Below are 23,978 nucleotides of genomic sequence, written 5' to 3'. Positions count from 1 at the left end.
AAGGACAGTATAGATGAAAAAATCAGAAAGAAACAAAGAAGCATAAATGATAAATCTTAGCTTATTACTATCTAAAAGACATGTAATTTTGAAACACTGTTTTGAAAGAAATGGAGTTAGTATGGAAGAAGTAAAGCTCAACTATGTGAGTTCCATTCTAGGTTTAAATCTTAATGATAAGACCATTTTCCCTGTTCATACTACTATCTTACCCTTGTGTTTCTACTGGAAGCTTTTACACACACACACACACACACACACACACACACACACATATGTATATATATAATCTTCAAAAGGGAGTAAAATATGGAGTATTAGGGCTGGAAAAAAGTGAAATAGATCCTGGGTTGATTGTCATTGAATTAACTAACTGGAATTTGTCTATAAATTAATTCCAGGGTGATATGGTGGGCTCTTGAAAGTACCCAGCAGTCACTTCTTTTCATTTTGGATAATTAATAATTATGTAAGATGGGTGGTATCCTGAATATATTTGTTTAAAAAACTGCTTTATAGGGCCAGGCATGGTGGCACACGTTTGTAATCCCCTCACTTGGGAGGCGGAGACAGGAGGATTGCACAGGTTCGAAGCCAGCCTCGCTGGCTTAAGAGACACTATCCAAATAAAAATATAAAAAAATAGGTGTCTGGGAATGTAGCCCAGAGGTAGAAGGGTTTCCAGGAACCCTAGTACCACCAAAAAAACAAAAAACTGCTTTATAGTTATGATATTTTTAAAGACTCATCAGGGCATAACCAGGTATCAGTAAGGTATTATCCATACTCTTGACTACCCAGCCTTCTTATTGATGATCTCTAGACAGGTGAAAAACTATTTAAAAGTCATGTTTAACTGATACAGGTAAAAGTCTCAAAGCTAAGTTCACAATCTTCTACCATAGTTTGAAAATTATAGATTGAGGAAACTAGTAGTGCCTTTGAACAGTTTTGTGCTAATCTGTTATCCAGGAGAAGACTTTGCCCTTTTTTTTTTTTTCCTCTGCCATGTTCCTACTTGCCTTAATTTTCTTCCAGGCATCTATGAAGCCTTCGTGTATGACCCTCAAGACAGTTGTGTGGGTCCTCTTGTATGAGTGTAAAAGTAATCCTGAAACATCTGTAAGGAATGTTAATTTCTTACATCCCTGCTTTATTTCATCAAATGTTCTGGAAGAAAATTACATATTATGACTTTTTAGAATTCTAAAGGCAAAAGGGAAAAAAGAGCAATGTCTAAAATACCATATAAACTTTACCCTCTGCGTACATGAGAGCAGGTTGGATCAAGGGAGATGTTATAGATAATCTTACCGAAAACTCTTGATTTGGCTGACAAATATCACAAATTGTAACCTTACCTAAATGTAGTATTTGGAGTGTTAATTTTATTTGGCTGCTATGTATGTGAGACATCTTGTCTGAGAGACTTAATTGTACCATTGAGTAAAACTAGAACTATGAATAGTGATGCACTGAAATTATAGCATAAGAACAAGGTTTAGTTTTATATGGTTTCATGTTTAGAGTTATTAACTATATGGAGAAATAAATGTCTTTTAAATATTTTAAAACATTACAAAACCCACAATGTAAAGTTGCCATGAGGCAGCCAAAAATAATACATATGGCATTCAGGAGAGCAGTTGCTAATTGGCTGCTGCCTGAGAAAATGGTACACTTGGCGTCTCCCTAACACTGTGGGTTTGGCAGGAAGCCAGCTTTGGGGTCAGGTTGTTGTGAATGAAGCTGCATGTGGTTAGGGAGGAGTTAAAATGATTCATGTCTTAGAAGCCCAGGCACGTCAACTCAAGTGCTTGGGCCCAGGCATCAGTCTTCGTGCCCAGGCCTCCTACAGTTGGCTCACAATGTGCGCATCTTTCCACAGAGGTCCTGGCTGCACTTCTCAGGCCATTTTGTGCTCACATGGGAGAAAATATTACTTTTGATTGAAATAGTCGAGTACATGGTTTTAAGCCTGAAATTTTCTTTTGTTGCAGAAGGAATCTGGAGAGGAGGTAGAAGTTGAGGAATTTTATGTGAAATACAAAAACTTGTAAGTAACTTGTGATTTTTTTTTTTAAGGGGGGTATATTTTTATAATACTAAACTTCTTTAAAAATTTGTGAGTTAAGAAACCGTGGTGTTTAGAATCTTGGAAGTCATTTTCTACTAACTTTTGTATTTTGATATTTTATGAAAAATATGTAATAACAATAGGGAAAAAGTAGAGTAGTAATTGCCTAGCCTCCAAAAATAAATTTTACTCTTCCCCTTCATCTGTGTGCATGGAATGCCGGGTACTTGAGACAAGAAGTCTGTTATCAGATGAAGGCTCTAGAAAATCATTAATACCTAGTCTTTAAAATGCAGTGAATTATGTTTTTACCTGGTTTTGTTCCTAATATTTGTTTAGTGGACTTGAATTGTATAACTTTTAAATATCTAAGTGGGAAAACAGTATGTTCTCCTTATGGATTCTGTTTCATATGCATAGACAGTGTATGTGGTCCACGTGCATTGTGATAAAAGCCCACTTGGTGCTGAGGGTCAGTAGAAGACTGAGAACATAGGACAAAAATGTTCTTTGACAATATAAACATTTAAGACAGAAAACAAAAGCACCATACTAATAAATCGTCGAGTTTTTAAAAGAGATTTTTGTAGCTGGACATGGTGGTACATGTTAGTAATTTGAGTACTTGGGAGGCTGAGTCTGGCCTCAGTAACTTAGTGAGACTCTCAGCAACCTAGCAAGACCCTGTTTCAAAACAAAATGAAAAAAAGGCTGGGTATATAGTTTGGAGGTAGAATGCCTCTGGGTTGAATCTCCTATACTACAAAAATAAAAAGAGAGGATTTTGTGAGGTATTATGGAAACAGTTTGAGAAAGTTGACCCCACCCTAGGTAATGAAAGCATCCAGGCTAGGCTTTTCCATCCTCCTTTGCTGCATTTGGCACAGTGTTATAAACAAAGGCACTTCGGAAGTAGTTGTCAGCAAAACCTTTAACCAAGAAAAAAGACGAAGATGTCTCTGTCAGTTTTATTATGATAGTTCAGTGACATGCTGTCTGACAAGAAAAAATGCCCCAAAATTGTAGCTGTTGTTATCATTGTGTTCCTAGAGCTTGATGAGCTTACACTTGGGGAAATTATGCATGATTTCCTGTGCTGTGTCCTTATGGAGAGTGGTCAGGATAGGTAAGGAGGAAGTAAACCAGGGAGCAGAGCAAAAGAAAACAAGAAAATCTGAATATCAGTTTCTGAAAATTGATGCTAGCTGTCAGTTGTCCACATCACTGTATAGCACTAGGGCCTGAGGTGCTGCCATCCCTTTGAGCCTGTACATAACTCCAGAGAAAGATGCAGCATTCCTGATCAGGTTACACTGCCAGGCCAAGAGAAACTCGTTCTTCTTGTCAATAGTTTGAGATAAAGTACAGGGACTTCGAAAAGTGAGCTTTCCTGTTTGGTGTTGTTAGGAAATTAAAATTTCTATGAAATGAACAGCCTTTGCTAATCTATTTTTTAAATAATTTTAGATTTATAGAAAAATTACAAAAACAGTAGAATTCCTGTTTTCCTTTTTGTAATAAATGTGAATCTTCTGGAAAGATACTTTGAGAATATTAAATATTCTCAAATATTTACTCAAATAAATAAATACTGATTGCTAAGTGTTGATTTAATAATTCTATCATTTATTCTAAATGTATTAGTTGGGTTTCTACTGTAAGGAAGAGCTTTACTCTCTTGTTTGTTTGCTGATTCCTCGTTGTGTAGATTTGTGGATTCTCAGCATAGCCAGTGGGTTATATACTTCTGTACTGTCATGGTGTTACTTCCTTTGCTCACATCTTGCCCGTGGGAGTCCTTTAAGGTGCTCCTTTGTCCTTTTTTTGTCCCCATCTGTATCTGTCTTTGAGCACAGATACCAGAGGATGTTCAGGCTCACCCTATGGCATTTCCATTTCAGTTCTGGAGTTACTTCTCCAAAGAGATTTAGTATGTGTAGTTGGGAGGCATTTTGGAGAGGGGGATTCAGGCTGCAGGAGCTCCTTACTGCTGAGGACCCATTGCTCCTAATCCTTCTCAGTGGACAGGGCTAAGACTGCACACATCTACAACTCAGATCATCTTCATCTGTGACTCATCTCCCTACCAACAAAAACAATGCCTGTAGTTGATACTTCTGTTTCTATTCCAGCATCAACACAGACTGGCTTATTCTATTCCTTCTCTTTTCAGTATTAGTAATTCTCTTTTTCAATTGTAAGAAACTTGGCTATTACTATATAGAAGATATTTCTTGTTAGCTCTGCAATATACAGGAAATGGTTTCAGAATTACTTAGTAACCCATATTCCTAGGAAAAAGAAGCTTGTATTTCTTTAGAGTTTTTGGTCTTTAGTTTGGGAGCATAGAGGCTAAATACTTTTGTTCAGAATCTCCTTAGATTTTTAGGTTGGTTTCCCCCTCCTACTCCCACCCATATTTATAATTTATGTAACACACAGTTTGATTCATTACTCTCTGTTTGTATTCCATCTTAGCCAGCCCCTTTGTTGATTTTTCTTTCTTTTATTCAAGTTTGTGAAAATATTACCGTGGTTCAAAAGTCAGAACTGGGGACTGGGGATTTAGCCCAGTGTAGTGTTTATCTAGCATGTGTAAAGCCCATGGTTCTATCCCTAGCACCGAAAAACAAAACAAAACAAAAAATAGAGGTATATACATGGTTACTCAGAGAAGCACCATCATCTTCCCTTCCTTTCCACCTCATTCATACTCTCTCCTTATTCATACCACTTTTATCCTTTATAATTTTGGCATGAATATGCAGAGATATAAAATTTTCTCTTATAAAGAAATTGTATGCCATTAATTTTTGGTCTTTGCTTTTTTTTTTTTTTTTTACAACACTGTATTCTGGAAATCACTCTATATCAGTTCATAGAGATGTCCTCATTCTTTGTTACAAGTGCATAGCACTCTATTGCATGCCTGAACCACAGCTGTTCAACCAATCTCCTGTGTACATGAGCATGCAAATGGTTTCTGGTGTTTTATAAGTATAAATAATGTCGCAGTTTGTAGTCTCATGCATACCTATATGTGTTTTCCAATTGTTGAGGGCATAGCCTCAGCAGATTCCTAGAACTGGGATTGCTAGATCATAAAGCCAACATAAATATGATTTTAAAAGATACTGCCAAACTCTCTGTGTCAACAGGGTATGGGAACATCTATTTCCTCATAACCTTCCAAACATAATATGTTGTCTTATTAGTTTTTGTGAGAACTTGTATTTCAGTGAGGTTTTAAGAATATCTTTTCATAAGTTTAAGGGACACACTTATGTCTTATCACTGTTTATGTTTTTTTCATTTTTCTATAATCCTTTCAAATTTTAAGCATTGTTTGCATTTTTTTTTTTTTTTTTTTTTTTGGTGGTACTGGGGTTCCTGGAAGCCCTTCTACCTCCGGGCTACACTCCCAGACCTATTTTTACATTTTTATTTGGAAACAGGGTCTCCTAAGCCAGCGCGCGCGGCTGGCTTCGAACCTGCGCGATCCTCCTGTCTCCGCCTCCCAAGTGCGGGGATTACACGCGTGCGCCACCACGCCTGGCCTACATTGTATTTTGACAGTTCTTAATCTAGGTTGTAGCTGCACCTATCTTTTCTGTTTCAGTTGTCTTCTGACTTGATTTATAGTGTTCGTTGCATTATATATTTTAAACTATTTGGTTAGATTTCTTTTTTGTCTTATTGGATCTAGCTTTTGAGTCATAGCTAGAAATCCCTTCTCTGTTGAAGAATTGGCTCATATTTTCCTATGGGAATTGAATGGTTTCATTTTCTTTTTTTCAGTGTGTAATTCATTTGGTCTTTATTTTTATGTATGGTATAAAACATGGATCTAATTTTATCCTTTTCCTAATACAGCCATGCATCACTTAACTATAGGGACACATTCTGAAAAACACATCATTAATTAATTTCCTTATTGTGTGAACATCACAGTGCACACTTACACAGGCCAAGATGGTATAGATCAATCACTCAATGTGGCCTTTTGATGCAATCAAAGGACACCATAGAAATGAGGTAGATGAGGCTGTACTGGTATAACATGGCAGACTACTTTACAGTAAACTTTTTATCAGAAGGTCAGCCTAAAATAATAATAAAAGGATAGTCTACTAAATAAATACATAAGCCAGTGATGTAGTCATTCATTATTACTAAGAAGTATTAGGTACTGTACATAATTGTACTTTTGTGTGACTGGCAGTGCAGTAAGTTTGTTTATATTGACATTGCCACAAGTATTAGTAAATACGTTATGTTGTGACATTAAAATAGCTACAACATCACCAAATGATAGAAAATTTTAGCTTCATTATAATCTAATGCGACTATTGTCTTATATCTGGTTTGTTATTCACCAAAATGTCTTTATGTAGCATGTGATTATATTTTTCTAGAAATGGTATTTAAAAGTCCTTTTTTACCGGGCATGGTGGCGCATGCTTGTAATCCTCACGCTTGGGAGGCCAAGACAGGAGGATCGCGCAAGTTCGAAGCCAGCCTTAATGACTTAAGAGACGCTGTTTCCAAATAAAAATATTAAAAAATAGGTCTGGGAGTGTAGCCTGGAGGTAGAAGAGTTTTCAGGAATCCAAGTACCACCAAAAAAAAAAAAAAAAAAAAAAAAAAAAGTCCTTCTTTGTCACAGTGATTTGAGAGGCAGCCTTCGCCGTGTACTGAAGTTTTATATTTATTTGGATTTATGATCTGTTTGTGTGTTCATGAGCCAGTACCACATTTAAAGACTTAGAGGCTTTATAATGTATTTTATAATCTGGTAGATCTAGTTTCCCCTAGTAGCTTCTCCTTTTAATGTTTTCCTATACATTCTTGCATGTTTTATGTCAGAGGTTTTGTATTAACTTTTCAAGCTCACTAAAAGTGCTTGTGTTTATTTTTATTTACATTGTACTAAAGTTAGAAAATGATAGTTTAGGATGTTGAGTTATATAAAAGCAAAGTTGTCTTTTCAGTTGGTTCAGCTCTATTTCCATGTCTTTATAGAGTGTTTTAAATATTTCTTTATGTAAATTTTGTACAGTTTTAATTAAATTTATTGCCATTTTATTTTTGTTATTATAAAAGTTTTTCTCAAAAATTTATTTTCATTATATAAAGAAGAAAGAGCTGTGAATGAAAGTTATCTATTGACTTCTGTATGTCAGATATATTTTTTTTGGGGGGGGTGGAATCCAGGGGCATTCGACCTCCGAGCTACACCCCCTGCCCTATTTTTTATTCTTTATTTTGAAACAGAGTCTCACTGAGTTGCAGAACCGTGATCCTCCAGTCTCAGCCTCTCAAATGCTGGGATTACAAGTGTGCACCACCAGGACTGGCTTGTATGTCAATTTTATATCCTGCCATATTATTAAACTTTTATTTGTTTGAATTGGTTTTCTGATTGATTCTCTAGACTTTTCCAGGTACATGATTATTTAATCTGTAGATATAGTTTTATTTATTATTTTTCAGTTACTATGTCTCTTATGGTTTTAACTTTCTTAATGTTATTGGCTAATACCTCAGATACAAAATGAAGTAATAGTAGAGACAGTGGGTATCTATGCTTGTTTTTTATCTTTGTGGAAAAATCTTTGTTTTCTCCATTTAATACTAAAGTCTCAACATTTAATTATTTTATGAAGTAACTATAAATTCCTGTTTTCCTGAGTTTTAAAAGTCCTTTATGAGTGCTAAATTTCTCTGTGTGCTTCAGCATCAGTAGGGATAATTGCGTGGGGTTTATTTCCCCCTCCTTAGATATATTAGTATTTTGTCTTTTTTTTTTTTTTTTTCTTTTTAAATGTAGTCCCTAACACTGAACTAGCCTTGCATTCCTGGAGTAAATTTGGTCATGTTGCTCTTTTGTTTTGTTTTGTTTTGTTAGCATACTAGAAATTGAATACATGGCCTTGTGTGTATAGGCAAATACTCCACCACTGAGCCACTTCCCCAGCCCTCAAAGTATTATCTTTTTAATATGGGCAAAAAAAATGTATGCTACTACTTTATTTAGAACTATGCAGAGAGGGATTCATCTTTATTTCCTTTTTTTTTTTTTTTATGGTACTGGGGATTAAATGAACCCAGAGGCATTCTACCTCTGAGCTACATACACTCTGAGCCCTATTTTTTTTTTTTTTTTTTTTTGAAACAGGATCTCACTAAGTTGCAGAGGGCCTCATTAAGTAGATGAGGCTGGCTTTGACCTTTGATCCTCCTGTCTCGGCCTCCCAAGTACTGGGATTACAAACTGCCTTCCCCCCCCTTTTTTTGGGGGGGGGAATCTACTATCTTTATTAACATCTACTATCTTTATTAACATATAAACTGCTTTCATAAAGAAAAGTTATTTTCAAATGAATTTTGTTTTCCAAAGTGATCATAAGCTATTTTTTGTAGGCTTACTTTGGATTGTTTCTTATTGACTTTATAATATTTTTCATACTGTTTACTCCTTCATAACATTTTTTTAATTGGGGTCCTAGCTGGTCTATCAGTAAGATTTTCATCTGATTTGCCTTAATTCTGTTCTTAGACATAGAAGCCAACCTTTGGCCTGTTTCTTTTCCTTCCTATTCTTACTGATTATACCTCCAGAGTGTATTGTCATCCAAGTATAGAAGTTTCAGCCCAGTTACATACAGGAGAGTAAGGTTAGACCTACTTTCAACAGTACCTATGTCCACCTCAGGTCCAAGAATACTGACTGCACAAGTGCCTTTTCTATCAGATAACTAGGAGACAGTTATTCTTATGATATTTGTTTCTGATTGTGATATTTACTATTTATTGAACATTTCGACCATAAAATGTGAAAATACAAAATACTCAATCTTACAATGCAGTTATGATCATTTCCAATGCATTTCAGAGATTTTGCTATATGTGTATATGTACATGGTTTATATTAATCCATATCTATATATGGCACATGTACTTAAAATCCTTTTCTTTTTTAGCCAATTATAAGACTAAATTAGTCCTATATTTGAAAATGCATATTAGACATTGCATAAATATCAACTGTATAGTACTTAACATCACAAGAATTTTTCATATTAATAACCATTTTAAGATTATGATGGCTGTATTTTTTTTTCTTTTCTGTCTTTCTTTTTGTGTGTGTGTGTTACTGGGAATTTAACCCAGCAGCATTCTGCCTCTGAGCTATATGCCCAGCTGTATTCTTTCTCTTTCTTTCTTTCTTTCTTTCTTTCTTTCTTTCTTTCTTTCTTTCTTTCTGGTACTGGGGGTGGAACACAGGGGCTTTCTACCTCTGGGCTATACTCCCAGACCTATTTTATATTTTATTTGGAAACAGGTCTCACTAAGTTGTGAGAGCCTCACTAAAGAGCTGAGGTTGGCTTCAAAACTGCGCAATCCTCTTGTCTCAGCCTCCCAAGTGCGGGGATTACAAGCATGTGCCACCATACCCGGCTTGTATTTTTTATTTTGAGACATGGTCTCATTAAAGTGCAGAGGGCCTCACTAAGTAGCTGAGGCTGGCTGTGAACCCACAACTCTCCTGTCTCAACCTCCCAAGTACTAAGATTACAAGTGTATACCATCACACTTGGGTAGCTGCATTATTTTTAAGTAGTCATACTTTGATTCTGATATAAGTGTATATTCAAACATCACTTTTTTTTTTTACATCACCAAAAAGAGACATAAGAGAGTGGAGGTTTTTGCAGGTCAAGGGGAGGATGATAACACAAAGCATATTGGAATATCAAACAGAAAAATGTAGGAGGTACCATAAAACATTAGCTGTGTGGCTTGGAGTCTCAAGGAAGCAAAAGGAAGGCTGAGTGTCAAGTTTCAGTTAGGGAAGGTATAAATGTGCCCAGAGCAAAGGATGGGAGCCCAAAGGGAAAGGGCCTTGCCTACTGTGAGTGTGCACATTAGAATGAAGATTCACCAGTAGCATCCTTCTAGGCTCCAGGAAGAACACAGGTTAGGGGAGCAAGAACAAGGAAGAAACATTGGGGAACATCCCAGGGTTCAGGGAGCAAATCGTGGTCCTTTCTTCTCGATTGCTCTAGAAGCACTGGGTCAAGTTTACTATGGGGCAGATATGATTGGCCTTGTGTAAGTCAAGAGCATATGACATTCTTTACCTCCAAGAAATTGCTATTTTAAGTTTAAAATTTTAACTTAATAATTTTAAAACTCATTTCTCAATGTAAAAGGCTCAAAACATAAATTTATAATTAAGGCCACCCTGTAGTGCATTGTTTTACACTAAAGTATAATCCATTTACTTATGAAAACAGCTTGTTAGGCTCTTTTCTATTTTTATTTTTTCTGGTGTGTGCGTGTGTGTGTGTGTGTGTGTGTGTGTGTGTGTGTGTGTGTGTACTTGTACTTGGTAACAGGGCTGGAGGCTTGGGGCAGAAGGCAAATTTTAGGTACTATGTTTGATTTTGTCTCATTCTCAAACAGTGGTTATAGTAAATGTTGCTCAGCAGCCCTGTAAGTAATTGACCCAGGGTATTTTGTTAATTATCTGCTTAGTTGATTTTTTGAATAATGAAGGACATATAAAAAAGAATTAATTATTTTCTATATGTTTCAAGGATATTATTTTATTTTTTCAGCTCTTATCTTCATTGTCAGTGGGCATCTGTAGAAGATCTGGAAAAAGATAAGAGAATTCAGCAAAAGATTAAACGATTTAAGGCAAAACAGGGCCAGAACAAATTCCTTTCAGAGGTATGAAATACCTGGTTAATTTTCTAAAGTTTTTGCTTTATTAAAATTTTCTCAAGTTTTTATTTTAGTTCAGTAAATTAATAAAAACTGAATTCTTTGGTGCTGTTACTTGCATATTGTTAGCTGGTTATTGCTAAAAAAAAATGTAAACAGGAAATTTCTCATTCTTCCTGTTGCTTAGTCTAGAAGATACTGGTCCTTATGATAGTTTGTGGAAATAGCAGTGATGGTATGACTAAAATCTTGTAATGAAAATGCAGTTAGTAGATAGTGAAAAAAATTAAGCAGAAGTTCTATGGCGATTTAGCTGATTAAATACTCTGGTAAATATGAAGTAAAAATTCTAGGATATAAAAGCGTAACATCTGTTGGGGAAAGTATATGGCAAATTTTTTTTTTTGTTATTCAAGTCAGTGCCTCTCACACAGAGTTCACTAAACTAATTTTCACAAGTGTGAAAATTAGTATAGAAGTTAGTGTCTTTGCTTGTGCTCTTTATCCTCAGTTTTCAGTTATGGAAAGACACAATAACTAGGACAGGAGAGAGCATCTGTGTTAACAAGAAGTGCTGGTTTACCTCCTCCCAACTAGTCATTATATTTTTAAGAAAATGCTTTCAAAAGCTGCTTACTGGGGTCTCTGGGCTTTCAATCACCAGTTTGGTTTTCCTTGTGACCTCAAGTATGTGAAAGAAAAACTTCTAACATTGAAGGATAAGACTTGCTGATTTTTTAGTTCCCCATCCTCATAAAAGAGGTAATTCAATGTAACCTGTAAAGAAGCATGAAAAATTGAAGCAAAATAATACCTGTTTAGCAACTTACTTTGCACTGCCATCCCTCCCTGGGCCAGAAGAACAGTTAGTAATTTTGATGTCACAAAATCCTTACAATTTCAGGGGACACACCTGGGCTCTCTCCCAGCAGATCCACAGCTGTATCACGCCCACTCTGCCTGGGAGGACATGGCCTTTTTGGCAGTGCAATGGTTTGCACTATGAGTGATGTGGAGTTACTTGAATGACTCATTTCTTATGTCTTGGAGAATATGAAGATGAGGAGAATATGAAGATGAGGAAAATACTATTTTTCTTATCCCTCTTTGTGAAAGTACTGTTGAATATTTGTGACATTGAGCAAGTTGAAATCATTAGCTTCCTTCTAAAAAAAGATACCATGTGTTGTACTGACCTTTTCTGGTTGTATGTAGGAGAAAAAAAAAGCAGAAGTATATTCCTCCATCCTTAAATGCTGGCTATGTTTATTAAATTTATGTGGACTCTGTTTCCTGTAGTTACATGCTCTTTAGGGAATTATGCCTGGCCCTAGCTATATAGCTTGTCTGTCTGAACCTGCCCTTTCTGTGAGTCGCCTGTACCAGGTTGGATAACATTATCTTGCTGATAAAATGGCAACTAGAAATCTTAAGAAGTTCTGTCCTAATGGGAATTAGCATAGAATAACTCTCCTCTTTCTCCCTAAGCCCCACCCCAACATACCCTATTGGTTTTATCCTGATAGTCATGGCTTTAAGTATTATTTGGCTCCACCTTTTTAGGATTTTACATCCTTTGTTGCTCCTTAGGATTCCTTGTAAGTCTACTATACCTAAAATCTCGATTTTAAAAGAAAATTTCAAGCCGTGTGTGGTGGCGCAACTTGTAATCCCAGCATTCGGGAGGCTGAGACTGGAGGATCGCGGTTTGCAGACAGCCTCAGCTACTTAGTGAGGCCCTCCACAACTCAGTGGGACCTGGTTTCAAAATAAAGAATAAAAAATAGGGCAGGGGGTGTAGCTCGGAGGTCAAATGCTCCTGGGTTCCATCTCCAAACCCACACCAAAAAAATTAAAATAAAAAAAAAGAACATTTCAACTAGAAATTTTATCACATGCATGATGGCATAGATTATTTACATCATTGGTAAAGATGTAATAAAAGTTAAATTCAGCACTGAATATGAAAGCTTATGTTTAAGAACATGTTGTCTTAAAGAGAGCTTTATTATCCAAACCTGTTTATGGAACATTTTAGAGCTCAGTTGTATATGAATAATACATACATTCTGTTTATCTAACTTTAGAAGCTTTTGACAAATGAATTAGTATCCTAACATTTTAAATTAACTCAACATATCAGTGTATTTTTTCCTTACTATTTGCCTCTGTGCAAAAGCCTGAGGCAGTTGAAGCACATTTTGTTTTTCTGCTTTTTGTTTCATAATTCACAGTTCAAAGGATCCAAGGGGGCACAATAGCCCAGAGAATGTTTGTTCTCCTTGACAGACTATGGCTGACAGCTTATCTTTTCAACCTGCAATTCAGAGGATAGGAATGGTGTCTAAGCGACTTCTTCTTATGCCCTTTGCAAAGTTGTTTTTGTTGTTGTTGTTTTGTTTCCTTTTCTTTTCTTTTTGTGTGGTACTGGGGATGGAACCCAGGAGCATTTTACCACTGAGCCTCACTCCCAGCCCTATTTTTTATTCCTTATTTTGAAACAGGGTCTCAGTGAGTTGCAAAGGGCATCACTAAGTAGCTGAGGCTGTCCCATGAACCACGATCCTTCTGTCTCAGAGATGCTGTGATTACAAGTGTGTGCCACCACGCCCAGCTCCTTTTGCAAAGTATTTTAACAGAGCTGTATTATTAAGTTAATTTGTAGAAACGTAGTGCTTTTTACTTTATGGCTCAGTTCCGAAAAATTATCTGACCCTGGATTTTTTAAAGTATTGCTTTGTCTGAAACTTCCTTTTGAACCATATTCTGTTCATTTATATGAGATAACTTTGTGAATAAGCAAGTAGTATTTACTTCCTGTTAGTAAATATTGTTAAAATATTGGTTACATAGTTCTATTATTTAGGCCTCATTTTTTGTTCTAAATTCTTTTACCCAAAAATTTTATATTTAGTACAAATAAATCATTCAAACATTCAAGATCAATGACAAGACTGTTATTCTAAATGAGGTTCTAATGTTGATGTAAAGATTACCAAACATCATAAACTCTATTGATGTGAAAATAGGAAATCCGTTGGTTTCAGTGTTCATAGCTTTTGAATAACATTTTGTAAATGATATTATATAGAATCAGGCAACTCAAATAGTGATGAGACTCTAGTAACACTTACTGTGCATGGTTCTGATTCTTTATTGCAAACTGTAGTTTCAAGAATGCTAAATGCATTGCATGTCATAAGCCTTTTGGATTGCTCATTAGTGAATTGTAATTTCACACTTCATTAAAAATATTCTTAAACATTCTTTCACAGTAAAAGGTTTCACACAGTAATTAAAAGACCCAGTTAACAAAGTCTAAGAAGTCTGATTTCCTCATGGGGAATGATTTTGCTAAATTATAGCATTTCAATTAATAGAATAGAATCTGCCAAATACAAATTTTGTATTTCTGTGACCCAAAATATTAACTGTCCGGAGAAAAAGCAAAATATTGTTTCCCCTCAGGAAATAAACATTTTAACTCTTTCTCTCTACCCCATCTCCCCCCCCCCCCACCGTGCAGATTGAGGATGAGCTTTTTAATCCAGACTATGTAGAAGTTGACCGGATAATGGACTTTGCACGTAGCACAGATGACCGGGGAGAGGTAACCAGAGAGCATTTGTATTACACTGTGGTGATTTAGGTAGCTGTATGTTTACACAGATGAGGGAAACTTGGACCTGAGCCTGGTCAGAACCTTGGATCATGATATACTTGGTCTAAGTTTGATTGAAACTTAATGATTTATTATTAGTTTTATAACTTCATAGTAGTGCTAAATATGCTTTATGTTTAGTCTGAGAGTTTTTTAAATCAGTTTTCATTCTGAACAGCATTGTCATTTTTCACAAATTCCAAAATATGATCAATAAAGACCCCAATGGGTTTTGCTATATATCTATCATGTTGCACAATCTTCCTTTATGTAATTGCAAGTAACCTTATAGCATGATGGAGTTTAATATTATTTAGCATTGGAAATCCTTAGTGAAGCTGATAAAACTTCATTTAATGAGGTGCACAGAGTATAATAGGAACTATCTTTCTTTAGGAGATCTCATTCTTGGCATTCTTGTATCGCTTTGTAAATTGTAGGAGGTTATAAAGGACATTTGATACAAAGTAAGAATAACGACAAGTTTAAGAGACTTTTGGGCATGTATTGTGATAATAGTATGCCCACCTACAATGAGTTTTTATCTTTCCTGGCTGCTTCATGTAAATTAAGTTTTATATTTTAAGTGTTTAGATCTTGCTTATCTAGGAAAAGTCTATAAAGAACTCCCATTTTACTCTGAACTCTGTATAGTGAAATTCCATAATGCTTCAAGGACTGTATCTGTAACATTATTTTTACTTTTTTTGAATTTTGTTTAGTTGTACTTTAAAAGAAATGTTGTTTCATAACATATTTGTATGGCTCAGCAAATATTTTTAACATCATAATGAGATCATTGTACCTTGGTCTTGAAATGAAGGTCAACAAATCTAAGTATTTTCTAGAGAAAAACAAAGAGGAAATCCTACTGATCTTCATTATCAAAATATTTTGCCCTCACTTTTTATAAGCAGATATCCTAATAAATTTGTCTGCTACTCTTTATGAAACTAGCCAATTATGTAAACATGTACACTAAGATGACTTTACCATATAAGTCTGAGTCATACACCTAAAGTATGATTTACACAGATGAAAACGAGGCTCAAATTGAGCTTTCTGTTAATTACCAACTATTTCTGTATACTTTTTGGCTTTTGAACATTAGCAACAATTTAAATAAAGAATTAATTTGTTCTGACAATGCCCAGTCATATTGTTTTCTGTTTAGACTAGAGGCCACTATTTAGTTCTCAGAGTTTTAAAATGTTTGCTAATTCAGTCTTCCTGAGGTAGTATCTATTGATAAATGAAGTGAAGCACATGTTTTCCCATAATATATTATATTTGGTCAAATGAATTCAATTCTGATTTATTTAAACCTGATCCAGCCTGTGACTCACTATCTGGTGAAGTGGTGCTCACTTCCTTACGAAGACAGCACATGGGAGCTGAGGCAGGACATAGATCAAGCCAAGATCGAAGAGTTTGAGAAACTCATGTCCAGGGAGCCAGAAACAGAGCGTGTGGTAAGAATTGGCTCAGGGTACAGGATTTAATTTGAAAATAGCAGAGTGGTGTGTTCTTTGAGAAACCACTAATGGGATTTACTATATTTGAAACAGGAGCGACCTCCTGCTGATGACTGGAAGAAATCGGAGAGTTCCAGGGAGTATAAAAACAATAACAAACTCAGGGAATACCAGTTGGAGGGAGTAAACTGGCTGCTTTTCAATTGGTACAACATGTATGTACAACATGCTTGTCTTTACTTTTTTAAAGAGACTGTAGCTCTCTTCTTTATAGTTATTGCAAATAGTAATCAGAAAGAATTTAAATAATATTTAATGGGGTTTGGTAATAGGCTTAATAAATTCAACAAATACTAATATAGAGACTGACACGTATTGAGAAGTAGTTTTTATTAGAAAATTTTGTTAGAAAATATATTTTGTTGAATTTAAGAAAACATGTAAAGCCATGTAGATATGCATTTGGCAGTAAAATAGCATATATATTTTGTGAAGAAATAGCGGTATCTAATATCTTTACTCACTAAACTTTTCTATTTCATTTCCCTCCCAAAGGCGAAACTGCATTTTAGCAGATGAAATGGGTTTGGGAAAAACTATCCAGTCCATTACATTTCTCTATGAGATATATTTGAAAGGAATCCATGGCCCCTTTTTAGTAATTGCCCCATTGTCCACAATACCCAACTGGGAAAGGGAGTTCCGAACCTGGACAGAGTTGAACGTGGTTGTGTATCATGGGAGTCAAGCTAGTCGTCGGACCATTCAGTTGTATGAAATGTACTTCAAAGATCCCCAGGTAAAACTTCACAGTTCTTATCCCTTTTGCTTGTTACAGTATTTTAAGGAGTAGAAAGTTCAAAGTCTCAGTGACTTAGAGGGGAAGGTTTCAATTTTATTACACTGGGAAATATACCTGAGATTTTTTAATATAATTTGTATTCTTATTCTCAATATCTGTGAATACTGTTTATTTTTTACAGCTTTGACATTCTGATTATTTGATTAGAAGGAATAAATTTTTTACCTTAGATGACTACTGATCCATAGTATATTAATGTGATAGTTTTATTTTTTATGTTTAAGACAAAACCAAACCAAAAAAAAGTAACCAATATTAAACGTGAATAGAAATAATATTTTACAGTACTACTACTATAAGTGAAAACTGTTAGGCATTGTAAAAATCCAAATAAACCAACGGGTAGGGGTTTATAGTTTGGTTCTTAATAGCAATTTATATCATTTTTAATTCTCATTATCTGCTCACAATTATTTTATGTTAGTAACAATGAGGCATTATAAATGACATAACAGAGAAGGATAATATGTGCTAAAATGTTTTTTAAGTATAGGTTATAAATAAATTGATGTCTATCTTGTCATTGGAAATAAGAGTTTACTATGTATATATGTTTGTTCTTTTAAGTATAAAATCTGACATGCAGTTAAATAAAAGTAGAAAAATATTTCTCTTGAGATTTGGGAAATAAGTTCTTTTCCCTCTTGAGATTTGGGAAATACGTGAAAAAAATTGAATTTTTTCAAATGTTTTAGTGGTTTCAAGAAATATTTAAAGAATACAATGAGTTACAAAAATATAAAACATTAAAGAAATTTTTAAAAGTTTTATCATCCAGTCGCTTCGACCTTTCATCTGCTAGATTCTATTGGGCATAAGTAGACTGGGTACATATAGTGGCACTTTACTGCATGTGATTTATAAGGAAATTGAGGCAGAAATTTTACTAACAATTTTCTAATTTTTTTAAAAAGGAAAAGTTTTAAAACTCCATTTTATCATAATAGCTTGTAGCCTCTAAAATAACTTGAAAACAGAATGTGTTTTCAAAGGGAAAAAATACATATAGTTTATGTTATTTATTCATCATCAAAGTTAATGGTGTAATCACTAGCGCTTAGTAATAATTCTGAGTTGTTTTTTAGGGTCGAGTGATAAAGGGGTCTTACAAGTTTCATGCCATCATCACTACTTTCGAGATGATTTTGACTGACTGTCCAGAGCTGCGAAATATCCCATGGCGTTGTGTGGTCATTGATGAAGCCCACAGGCTAAAGAATAGGAACTGCAAACTGTTGGAGGGACTCAAGATGATGGACTTGGTCAGTGATCATTCAGTGTTTCCATTGAGCTGCTCCGCATTTGATGCTTGTGAAGGGCATCTGCAAAACCTTTCTAGTATTGTGGTATATTTTGAATTCTTGCTTGTTCAAATGTTACAATTGCCTTCTGACTCTTACACTGTATGCTGCTGGTTTTATTTATTTATTTATTTATTTATTTATTTATTTATTTATTTATTTATTTATTGGTGGTATTGGGGATGGAACCCAGAGGCCTTCTACTTCCAAGCTACACTATCAGACCTATTTTATATTTTATTTGGAAACAGAGTCTCACTAAGTTAATGAGAGCCTTACTAAGTAGCTGAGGCTAGCTTTGAACCTGCAGGATCCTCCTGTCTCAGCCTTCCAAACGCAGGGATTACGAGCGTGCACCACCATGCCCGGCTATGCTGGTGTTTTTAAGCAGTCATTTCATGGCAGAACATAATCATAGTATGTTCACTCAAGTAAGTGTTAAGTATTTGCTTTACCTTTTGTCCATTAACTGTCAGATTCAGCTTTATTTCAGTAATGATAATCCAGTTATGTTCTGGGGCTTCTATGCTGTGACATCGTGGGGCCACTTGGTTCTTAGGAAGCTGGACAAGGATATCTAGTGTCGGTTCAGTTCTGACAGATGCCTAGAAGTTTGGGACATTACAAAACCCTTACAGTCGATCAGGAATTTTACACCACATCTATCCCACTCCCTTCCAACTTCAAAAGAGGTAGTCAGGTCCTTCTGATTAGATTTTCTAGATCTTATTTCTTTTCTTATTATCAGGAATATCATGGGATAGCATATTACAGGAGGAGTAGAACTTGGTCCATTTGTCTTGCCAGGCTGTAGTGTGTGTACGCAATATCCTAGAGTAAATTGCTACATGATTTGTCATCCTTGGGCTCCCCCCACCACCACCACCCATAGTTTACAAGTTGGTTACATCAGTTGTCTGTCTGTCTGTCTTTCTTTCTTTCTTTCTTTCTTTCTTTCTTTCTTTCTTTCATTCATTCATTTGCGGTACTGGGGATGGAACCCAGGGGCATTCTACCTCTGAGCTGCACCGCCAGCTCTATTTTTTATTCTTTATTTTGTTTCACTGAGTTGCAAAGGGCTTCACTAGGCATTCTACCTCTGAGCTATACTGCCAGCTCTATTTTTTATTCTTTATTTTGTTTCACTGAGTTGAAAAGAACCTCACTAAGTAGTAGCTGAGGCTGTCCACGAACCGCAATCCTCCCATCTCAGCCTTCCAAATGCTGGAATTACAAGCATGCACCACCAAAGCCCGGCCAGTGTTTTTTTTTTTTTTTTTTTAATGTGCAATTTGAAAGCAAAGCTATTGTCATTTAGAATGTTTTGGATGATTTGATAAGTTTCAAAAAGGTAAGATATTTTTAATCTATTCAGTGCTGACTTCTGTAGATTAATTTGATGTCTTGTTAGTTGAAGGTTGGTGATGGGAAAGAATCTTCTGTATGTTTATGGCTATAGATTTTTTTTTTACTGAAGACAGGAACTACTGAAAAGAACACCTAAATGCTTTCTGTTTCAGCTTCTTTGAAGTGGCTCCTTTTAATCTTAAATTAAGGGGATTGGATTAGCCAGCTATTCTTTTAATTAAAAACAGGCAAATTCTAGTTTTGCTTAAAGGAAGAAGCCTGACTGAATTATCCTGTTTAGGGTGGGATTTTCATTTTTCTCCCTAATGAATTATTACTAATCATTGTCCTAAGTCTTTTGCAAAAAGTCTTGCTATTATTTGGTGGCCAAATACACAAATCAAGTGAGAGTAAATGGATGGAATCAGGACATAGTCTTGACATGGAGTGGGTGTATGGATGAAGAGAAGTTGTTCTCTGTCATCTCTGGTCTCTTCTGGCGATACTTTAGCATTACAATAAAGTAAATCTATAATCACAGGTCAATACTAATGCTGCAGATCTATCTAAACGTATCTTTTGAGTATGAATTCACCTTCGTGGTGATCCACTAAGGGAGAGTTATATGACCCTTTTCCTGAAGGTTTAAACAGTCATCTGGCTGAGTTTATCTAAGTTATATTCAATTATTATTTCTTTTTTTATTTTATGTTGATCATATTGAAAACGGCATACTTCAGACTGTGCTTGGTACCTTCTCACTCCCCCCCAACTCCTAACAATGAGTGTCCAGGTTAACCATGCTTCATTCATACTTTTACACATATTCATTATTTCATATGTTCTCAAATGGTAAATTGTTACTGCAAAACAGTCCTTCACTGATGAGTACAAATTGGGTTGACATCGATAGAATTTAATTTGTACTCATCTGTGAAGGACTGTCACTGTGACACTTTTTTCTATCACATGTATTTACTGTTTATACTTGTATTAACAGAGTAGGAACTGTTATCCAACTAATTTTTCTATTACATATTATAGTGTACCTTAAAGATTTTTATAATGACACTTGTAGAAAATTATACTATCTGCATGCTATACTGGGGTAGACAGAGAAGGCTGCCCAATGCCAGAAGAGGTCAGCTCTGTGGGTCACCCTAAGGACTCAGTATACCTGTTACTCATCCTTGACTAGCTGAAGAAGAATCTTCAATTAGCATATGAACAAAATGTTTATTTTCTAGATAATCTTTTTTGGATAATCTTTATTTCAGAATAGTCAGAATATAATTATATTTGTGCAGTAATGTACAGCTCATTGCTTGGTACTTAAATTCCTAAAATAAACATTAATTAGATCTTTTACACTGGCCCCCTTTAATGCTTTTTTTTCTAGAATAAGTCATCCTTAAAATAGTGAGTTGTAGCCGGGCGTGGTGGCGCACGCTTGTAATCCCCGTGCTTGGGAGGCTGAGACAGGAGGATCGCGCAGGTTCAAAGCCAGCCTCAGCAACTTAGTAAGGCTCTCAGCAACTTAGTGAGACCCTGTTTCCAAATAAAGTATAAAATAGGTCTGGGAATATAGCCTGGAGGTAGAAAGCCCCTGGGTTCCACCCCCAGGACCACCAAAAAAAAAAAAAAAAAGTGAGTTGTAACTGTACCCAACTTCAGTGCAAGCCTTAGGGAACTGCTGCTATCTGAGCCAAGACCATTTTAGATGAAAAAGCCATTGATCCTCCAAATTCATTTTTAGGAAACCAAAGAGGAAAACACTCATCTTCCTCTCTCCTAAGACAAAGTAAATGTTTGTAAAGATGGTATGTGGAGGGGCAAGTCACCATCTCCACAGGAGCTCTGGGAAAGCAAGCTGCCCCTTGTCCCGAATTGGAAGAGGTCATGGTAGTTCTTCATTGATTCTGTTATCTCCTCTTTCATTGCCAGGTACTTCACACAAGTTAGTCTCTAAAATGAAGCTAACTGCATATCACTCCATCAGAACTTAAAGGAGTAGTAACATTTTTCAGGGCAAAAGCCTATCTACTGGCATAGTTTAGCTTAGAGGTAGTAGTTACACTTGATAGCCTGTGTTTCATAAAGGATGCTTTGCGATGCTGTGTATATTAGCTACATATTTTAAAATTGTTACTTTCAAACTGAAGCCTGGTTTTATTTCACTCATATGCAGATATACAAAAGGGTTATATCTGTAATCTTTGGTTTTATTCCCCTGTTAACCAGCCGTTGAAAGGAAGCAGTATCAAAAAGAGTTCCTTTCCTTATTTAAAGTAAATTATTTTTAAATTGACAAATTTAAAACATTAGATTAAATATTCAGAATTTAACTTAGTAATAAAGAATGTTAGAAAACTAGAAGATAGTCAATAAAATGTCAGCATACATCAATGTACATCTCTTCAACTGCAATAATTTCTTTTCTGAACCTGTGACAGTACTTTATTTAAAAACCAAATCTTACATAAGGTCATTCAGGACTTTGGTATATCAGTGATTATGACCTGTCCCCTCCCACCCCCCACCCTGTGGTTCTATATTAGAAGATCTTGAATTGATTTACAGACTTCTAGCTCTTTATGCATTTAGTGAACATGAAGGTCATAGTAGTCCTTGAATCTTCAATTGGAGACCTCTATTGAGAGAGGAGAAAAGGTAGAAAAAAAGAAAGTGTATGACTGTTAAGATTTATAAAGCCACTCTTGTTAAGACTGGTTGTTTTAAAACATCTTCTCTGTGTTGAACATTTAGAAATAGATGGACAAGGGGCAGCTGCATAGGGCAAGTTAGAGAACAATCTCTCAAATGGAAATTTAGAAAACAATTTGGTTCAAAGAACCAAAGTTAGAAATAACATCCAATTCTTTTTTTTTTTAAGTGATTGTAGTATTTAAAAACCAAGCTGACCTCTTTGCTAGTTGGAAATTTTTTGCAGAAGAAAATAGTTTTTCATATGCTGTTGCATTTAGAAGCACTTTTGTCCAAAGTGAGTCATGTAAGAAGCAGATGGAAAGATGAGAGCACTGTTGATGTAGAGAACAAAAAGACGTGTGGAAGCCTCTGATTCTAGAGATTTTAGGGAAAGGAAAAACTTAACTTTGGTGGAGAAAAGGCATTGAGATTTAGGGGACTTAGAAATCTATCCTGCTAAAGTGTTGACTTAATAACCTTCAGAAGAAACAAAATGCCCAGACATACTGAAGGAGTTTGCAGAGTTCTAGAGAGGACCCTCCACATATCTGATGATCTGAAGCAAAAACCACATTGGTCTTATGTTTCTATCTTTATGCCTTGTTTCTATACTTTGCATAGGGTGGGTGGGTGCTGAATTGTGTTAGTGGTAAGAAACTCTTTTTGTTGCCACTTGGTTAGTTGTTCTCCTTGCATTGATGTAGGAACACAAGGTGCTGCTTACCGGGACTCCACTGCAGAACACTGTGGAAGAGCTTTTCAGCTTGCTTCACTTCTTGGAACCAAGTCGCTTTCCTTCAGAAACCACCTTTATGCAAGAATTTGGTGATCTAAAAACAGAAGAGCAGGTATGTAACCACCTCAACCTGTGTTTCAGTCGTAAAATTGGAGATTAACTCATGAGAATGACAAAGTGTTCATGTCTAAAATTTTACAATGTAAATCATCTTGGGCCCCCCCCCCCACCTAGTAGTCAGAGTTCTGTGTATTCATCCTTCCCTTGGGCATTAAGTCATCACCCTCAAGATTTCTTGTTTGTTCATCCATTTGTCTGTCTGTCCTCATGGAGGGTTGTAGAGTTACATAGAGAGGTTGTATACCTGCCAAGGTACTCGGTGTTGTTCAGGTTGGTGGCTTTACTACATGTACTTCTGGGGATAGGGTTAGAAGCCCCTGAAATTGGTAGAGCTGTTTGCCTACTAGTGTTTGGGGGGTTTCTATTCTAAATACATGGAGCATAACTAACCCAGAGGATTTCTGTGAGAAATAAATGAGGTATTATATATGAAAAGCACTTGGCTACTTTATACATTGGTAAGAGTTGCATGGGTATTAGTTGCTGTGTTTCATGTGCAAATTTGAAATAAACGTGTAGTTAGGCTCAAAATTTTAGTGTTTATGTAGCCCCTCCACAATTAAAACCTCTTAGCTTAGTTCACAGTGAAGTCTGTTTTGTTTTACTTTTCTAAAATTTTATACACACACACACACACACACACACACACACACACACACACGGAGAGAGAGTGAGTGCATGAGAGCGAGCGAGCTGTATCCTACTGCCAATGAATGGAAAAGGAACCAAAGAGTGAGATTTCTGTGTGTCCATTGATGCAGGACTAGATAACTCCTGGCTCCCTCCTTCCCACTCTTTAGTTCTGTGTATAAAAGAAGAAAACAGAAGCCTAGCACTCTGACATGGTTTCTTTGCTCTTCCTCATCCCTTTGGCTTAAAGATGAAAAGGAAAGTTAAATGAATAAATTTGTTGTTTTTTTGTTTTTTTCTTGCTGTGTACTTTTCAAGCCCTTTGGTTGT

General features: G+C 35.7%; 1 protein-coding gene across 2 annotated transcripts in view; it reads left to right on the top strand.

Moving 5' to 3' along the window:
* CHD7 (chromodomain helicase DNA binding protein 7) overlaps nucleotides 1-23,978 on the top strand; it is a gene marked incomplete at both ends in the record, with an annotated part of 139,980 nt that overhangs the window by 75,373 nt on the left and 40,629 nt on the right. Inside the window, 8 exons of one of the 2 annotated variants that reach the window (XM_080694933.1) lie at nucleotides 2,001-2,056; nucleotides 10,702-10,816; nucleotides 14,337-14,420; nucleotides 15,806-15,943; nucleotides 16,040-16,161; nucleotides 16,502-16,745; nucleotides 17,894-18,070; nucleotides 22,867-23,010. The exons of the other annotated variant lie outside the window; for it this stretch is intronic. Of the exons in view, the coding sequence (XP_080551059.1) occupies nucleotides 2,001-2,056; nucleotides 10,702-10,816; nucleotides 14,337-14,420; nucleotides 15,806-15,943; nucleotides 16,040-16,161; nucleotides 16,502-16,745; nucleotides 17,894-18,070; nucleotides 22,867-23,010 (1,080 nt within the window). The remainder of the gene's footprint in view (nucleotides 1-2,000; nucleotides 2,057-10,701; nucleotides 10,817-14,336; nucleotides 14,421-15,805; nucleotides 15,944-16,039; nucleotides 16,162-16,501; nucleotides 16,746-17,893; nucleotides 18,071-22,866; nucleotides 23,011-23,978) is intronic. 2 annotated transcript variants of the gene reach the window in all.

This window comes from Muscardinus avellanarius (assembly GCF_963383645.1).
Source record: "Muscardinus avellanarius genome assembly, chromosome: 4".
Lineage (NCBI taxonomy): Eukaryota > Metazoa > Chordata > Mammalia > Rodentia > Gliridae > Muscardinus > Muscardinus avellanarius.
This window is presented reverse-complemented; position numbering and strand designations above follow the sequence as displayed.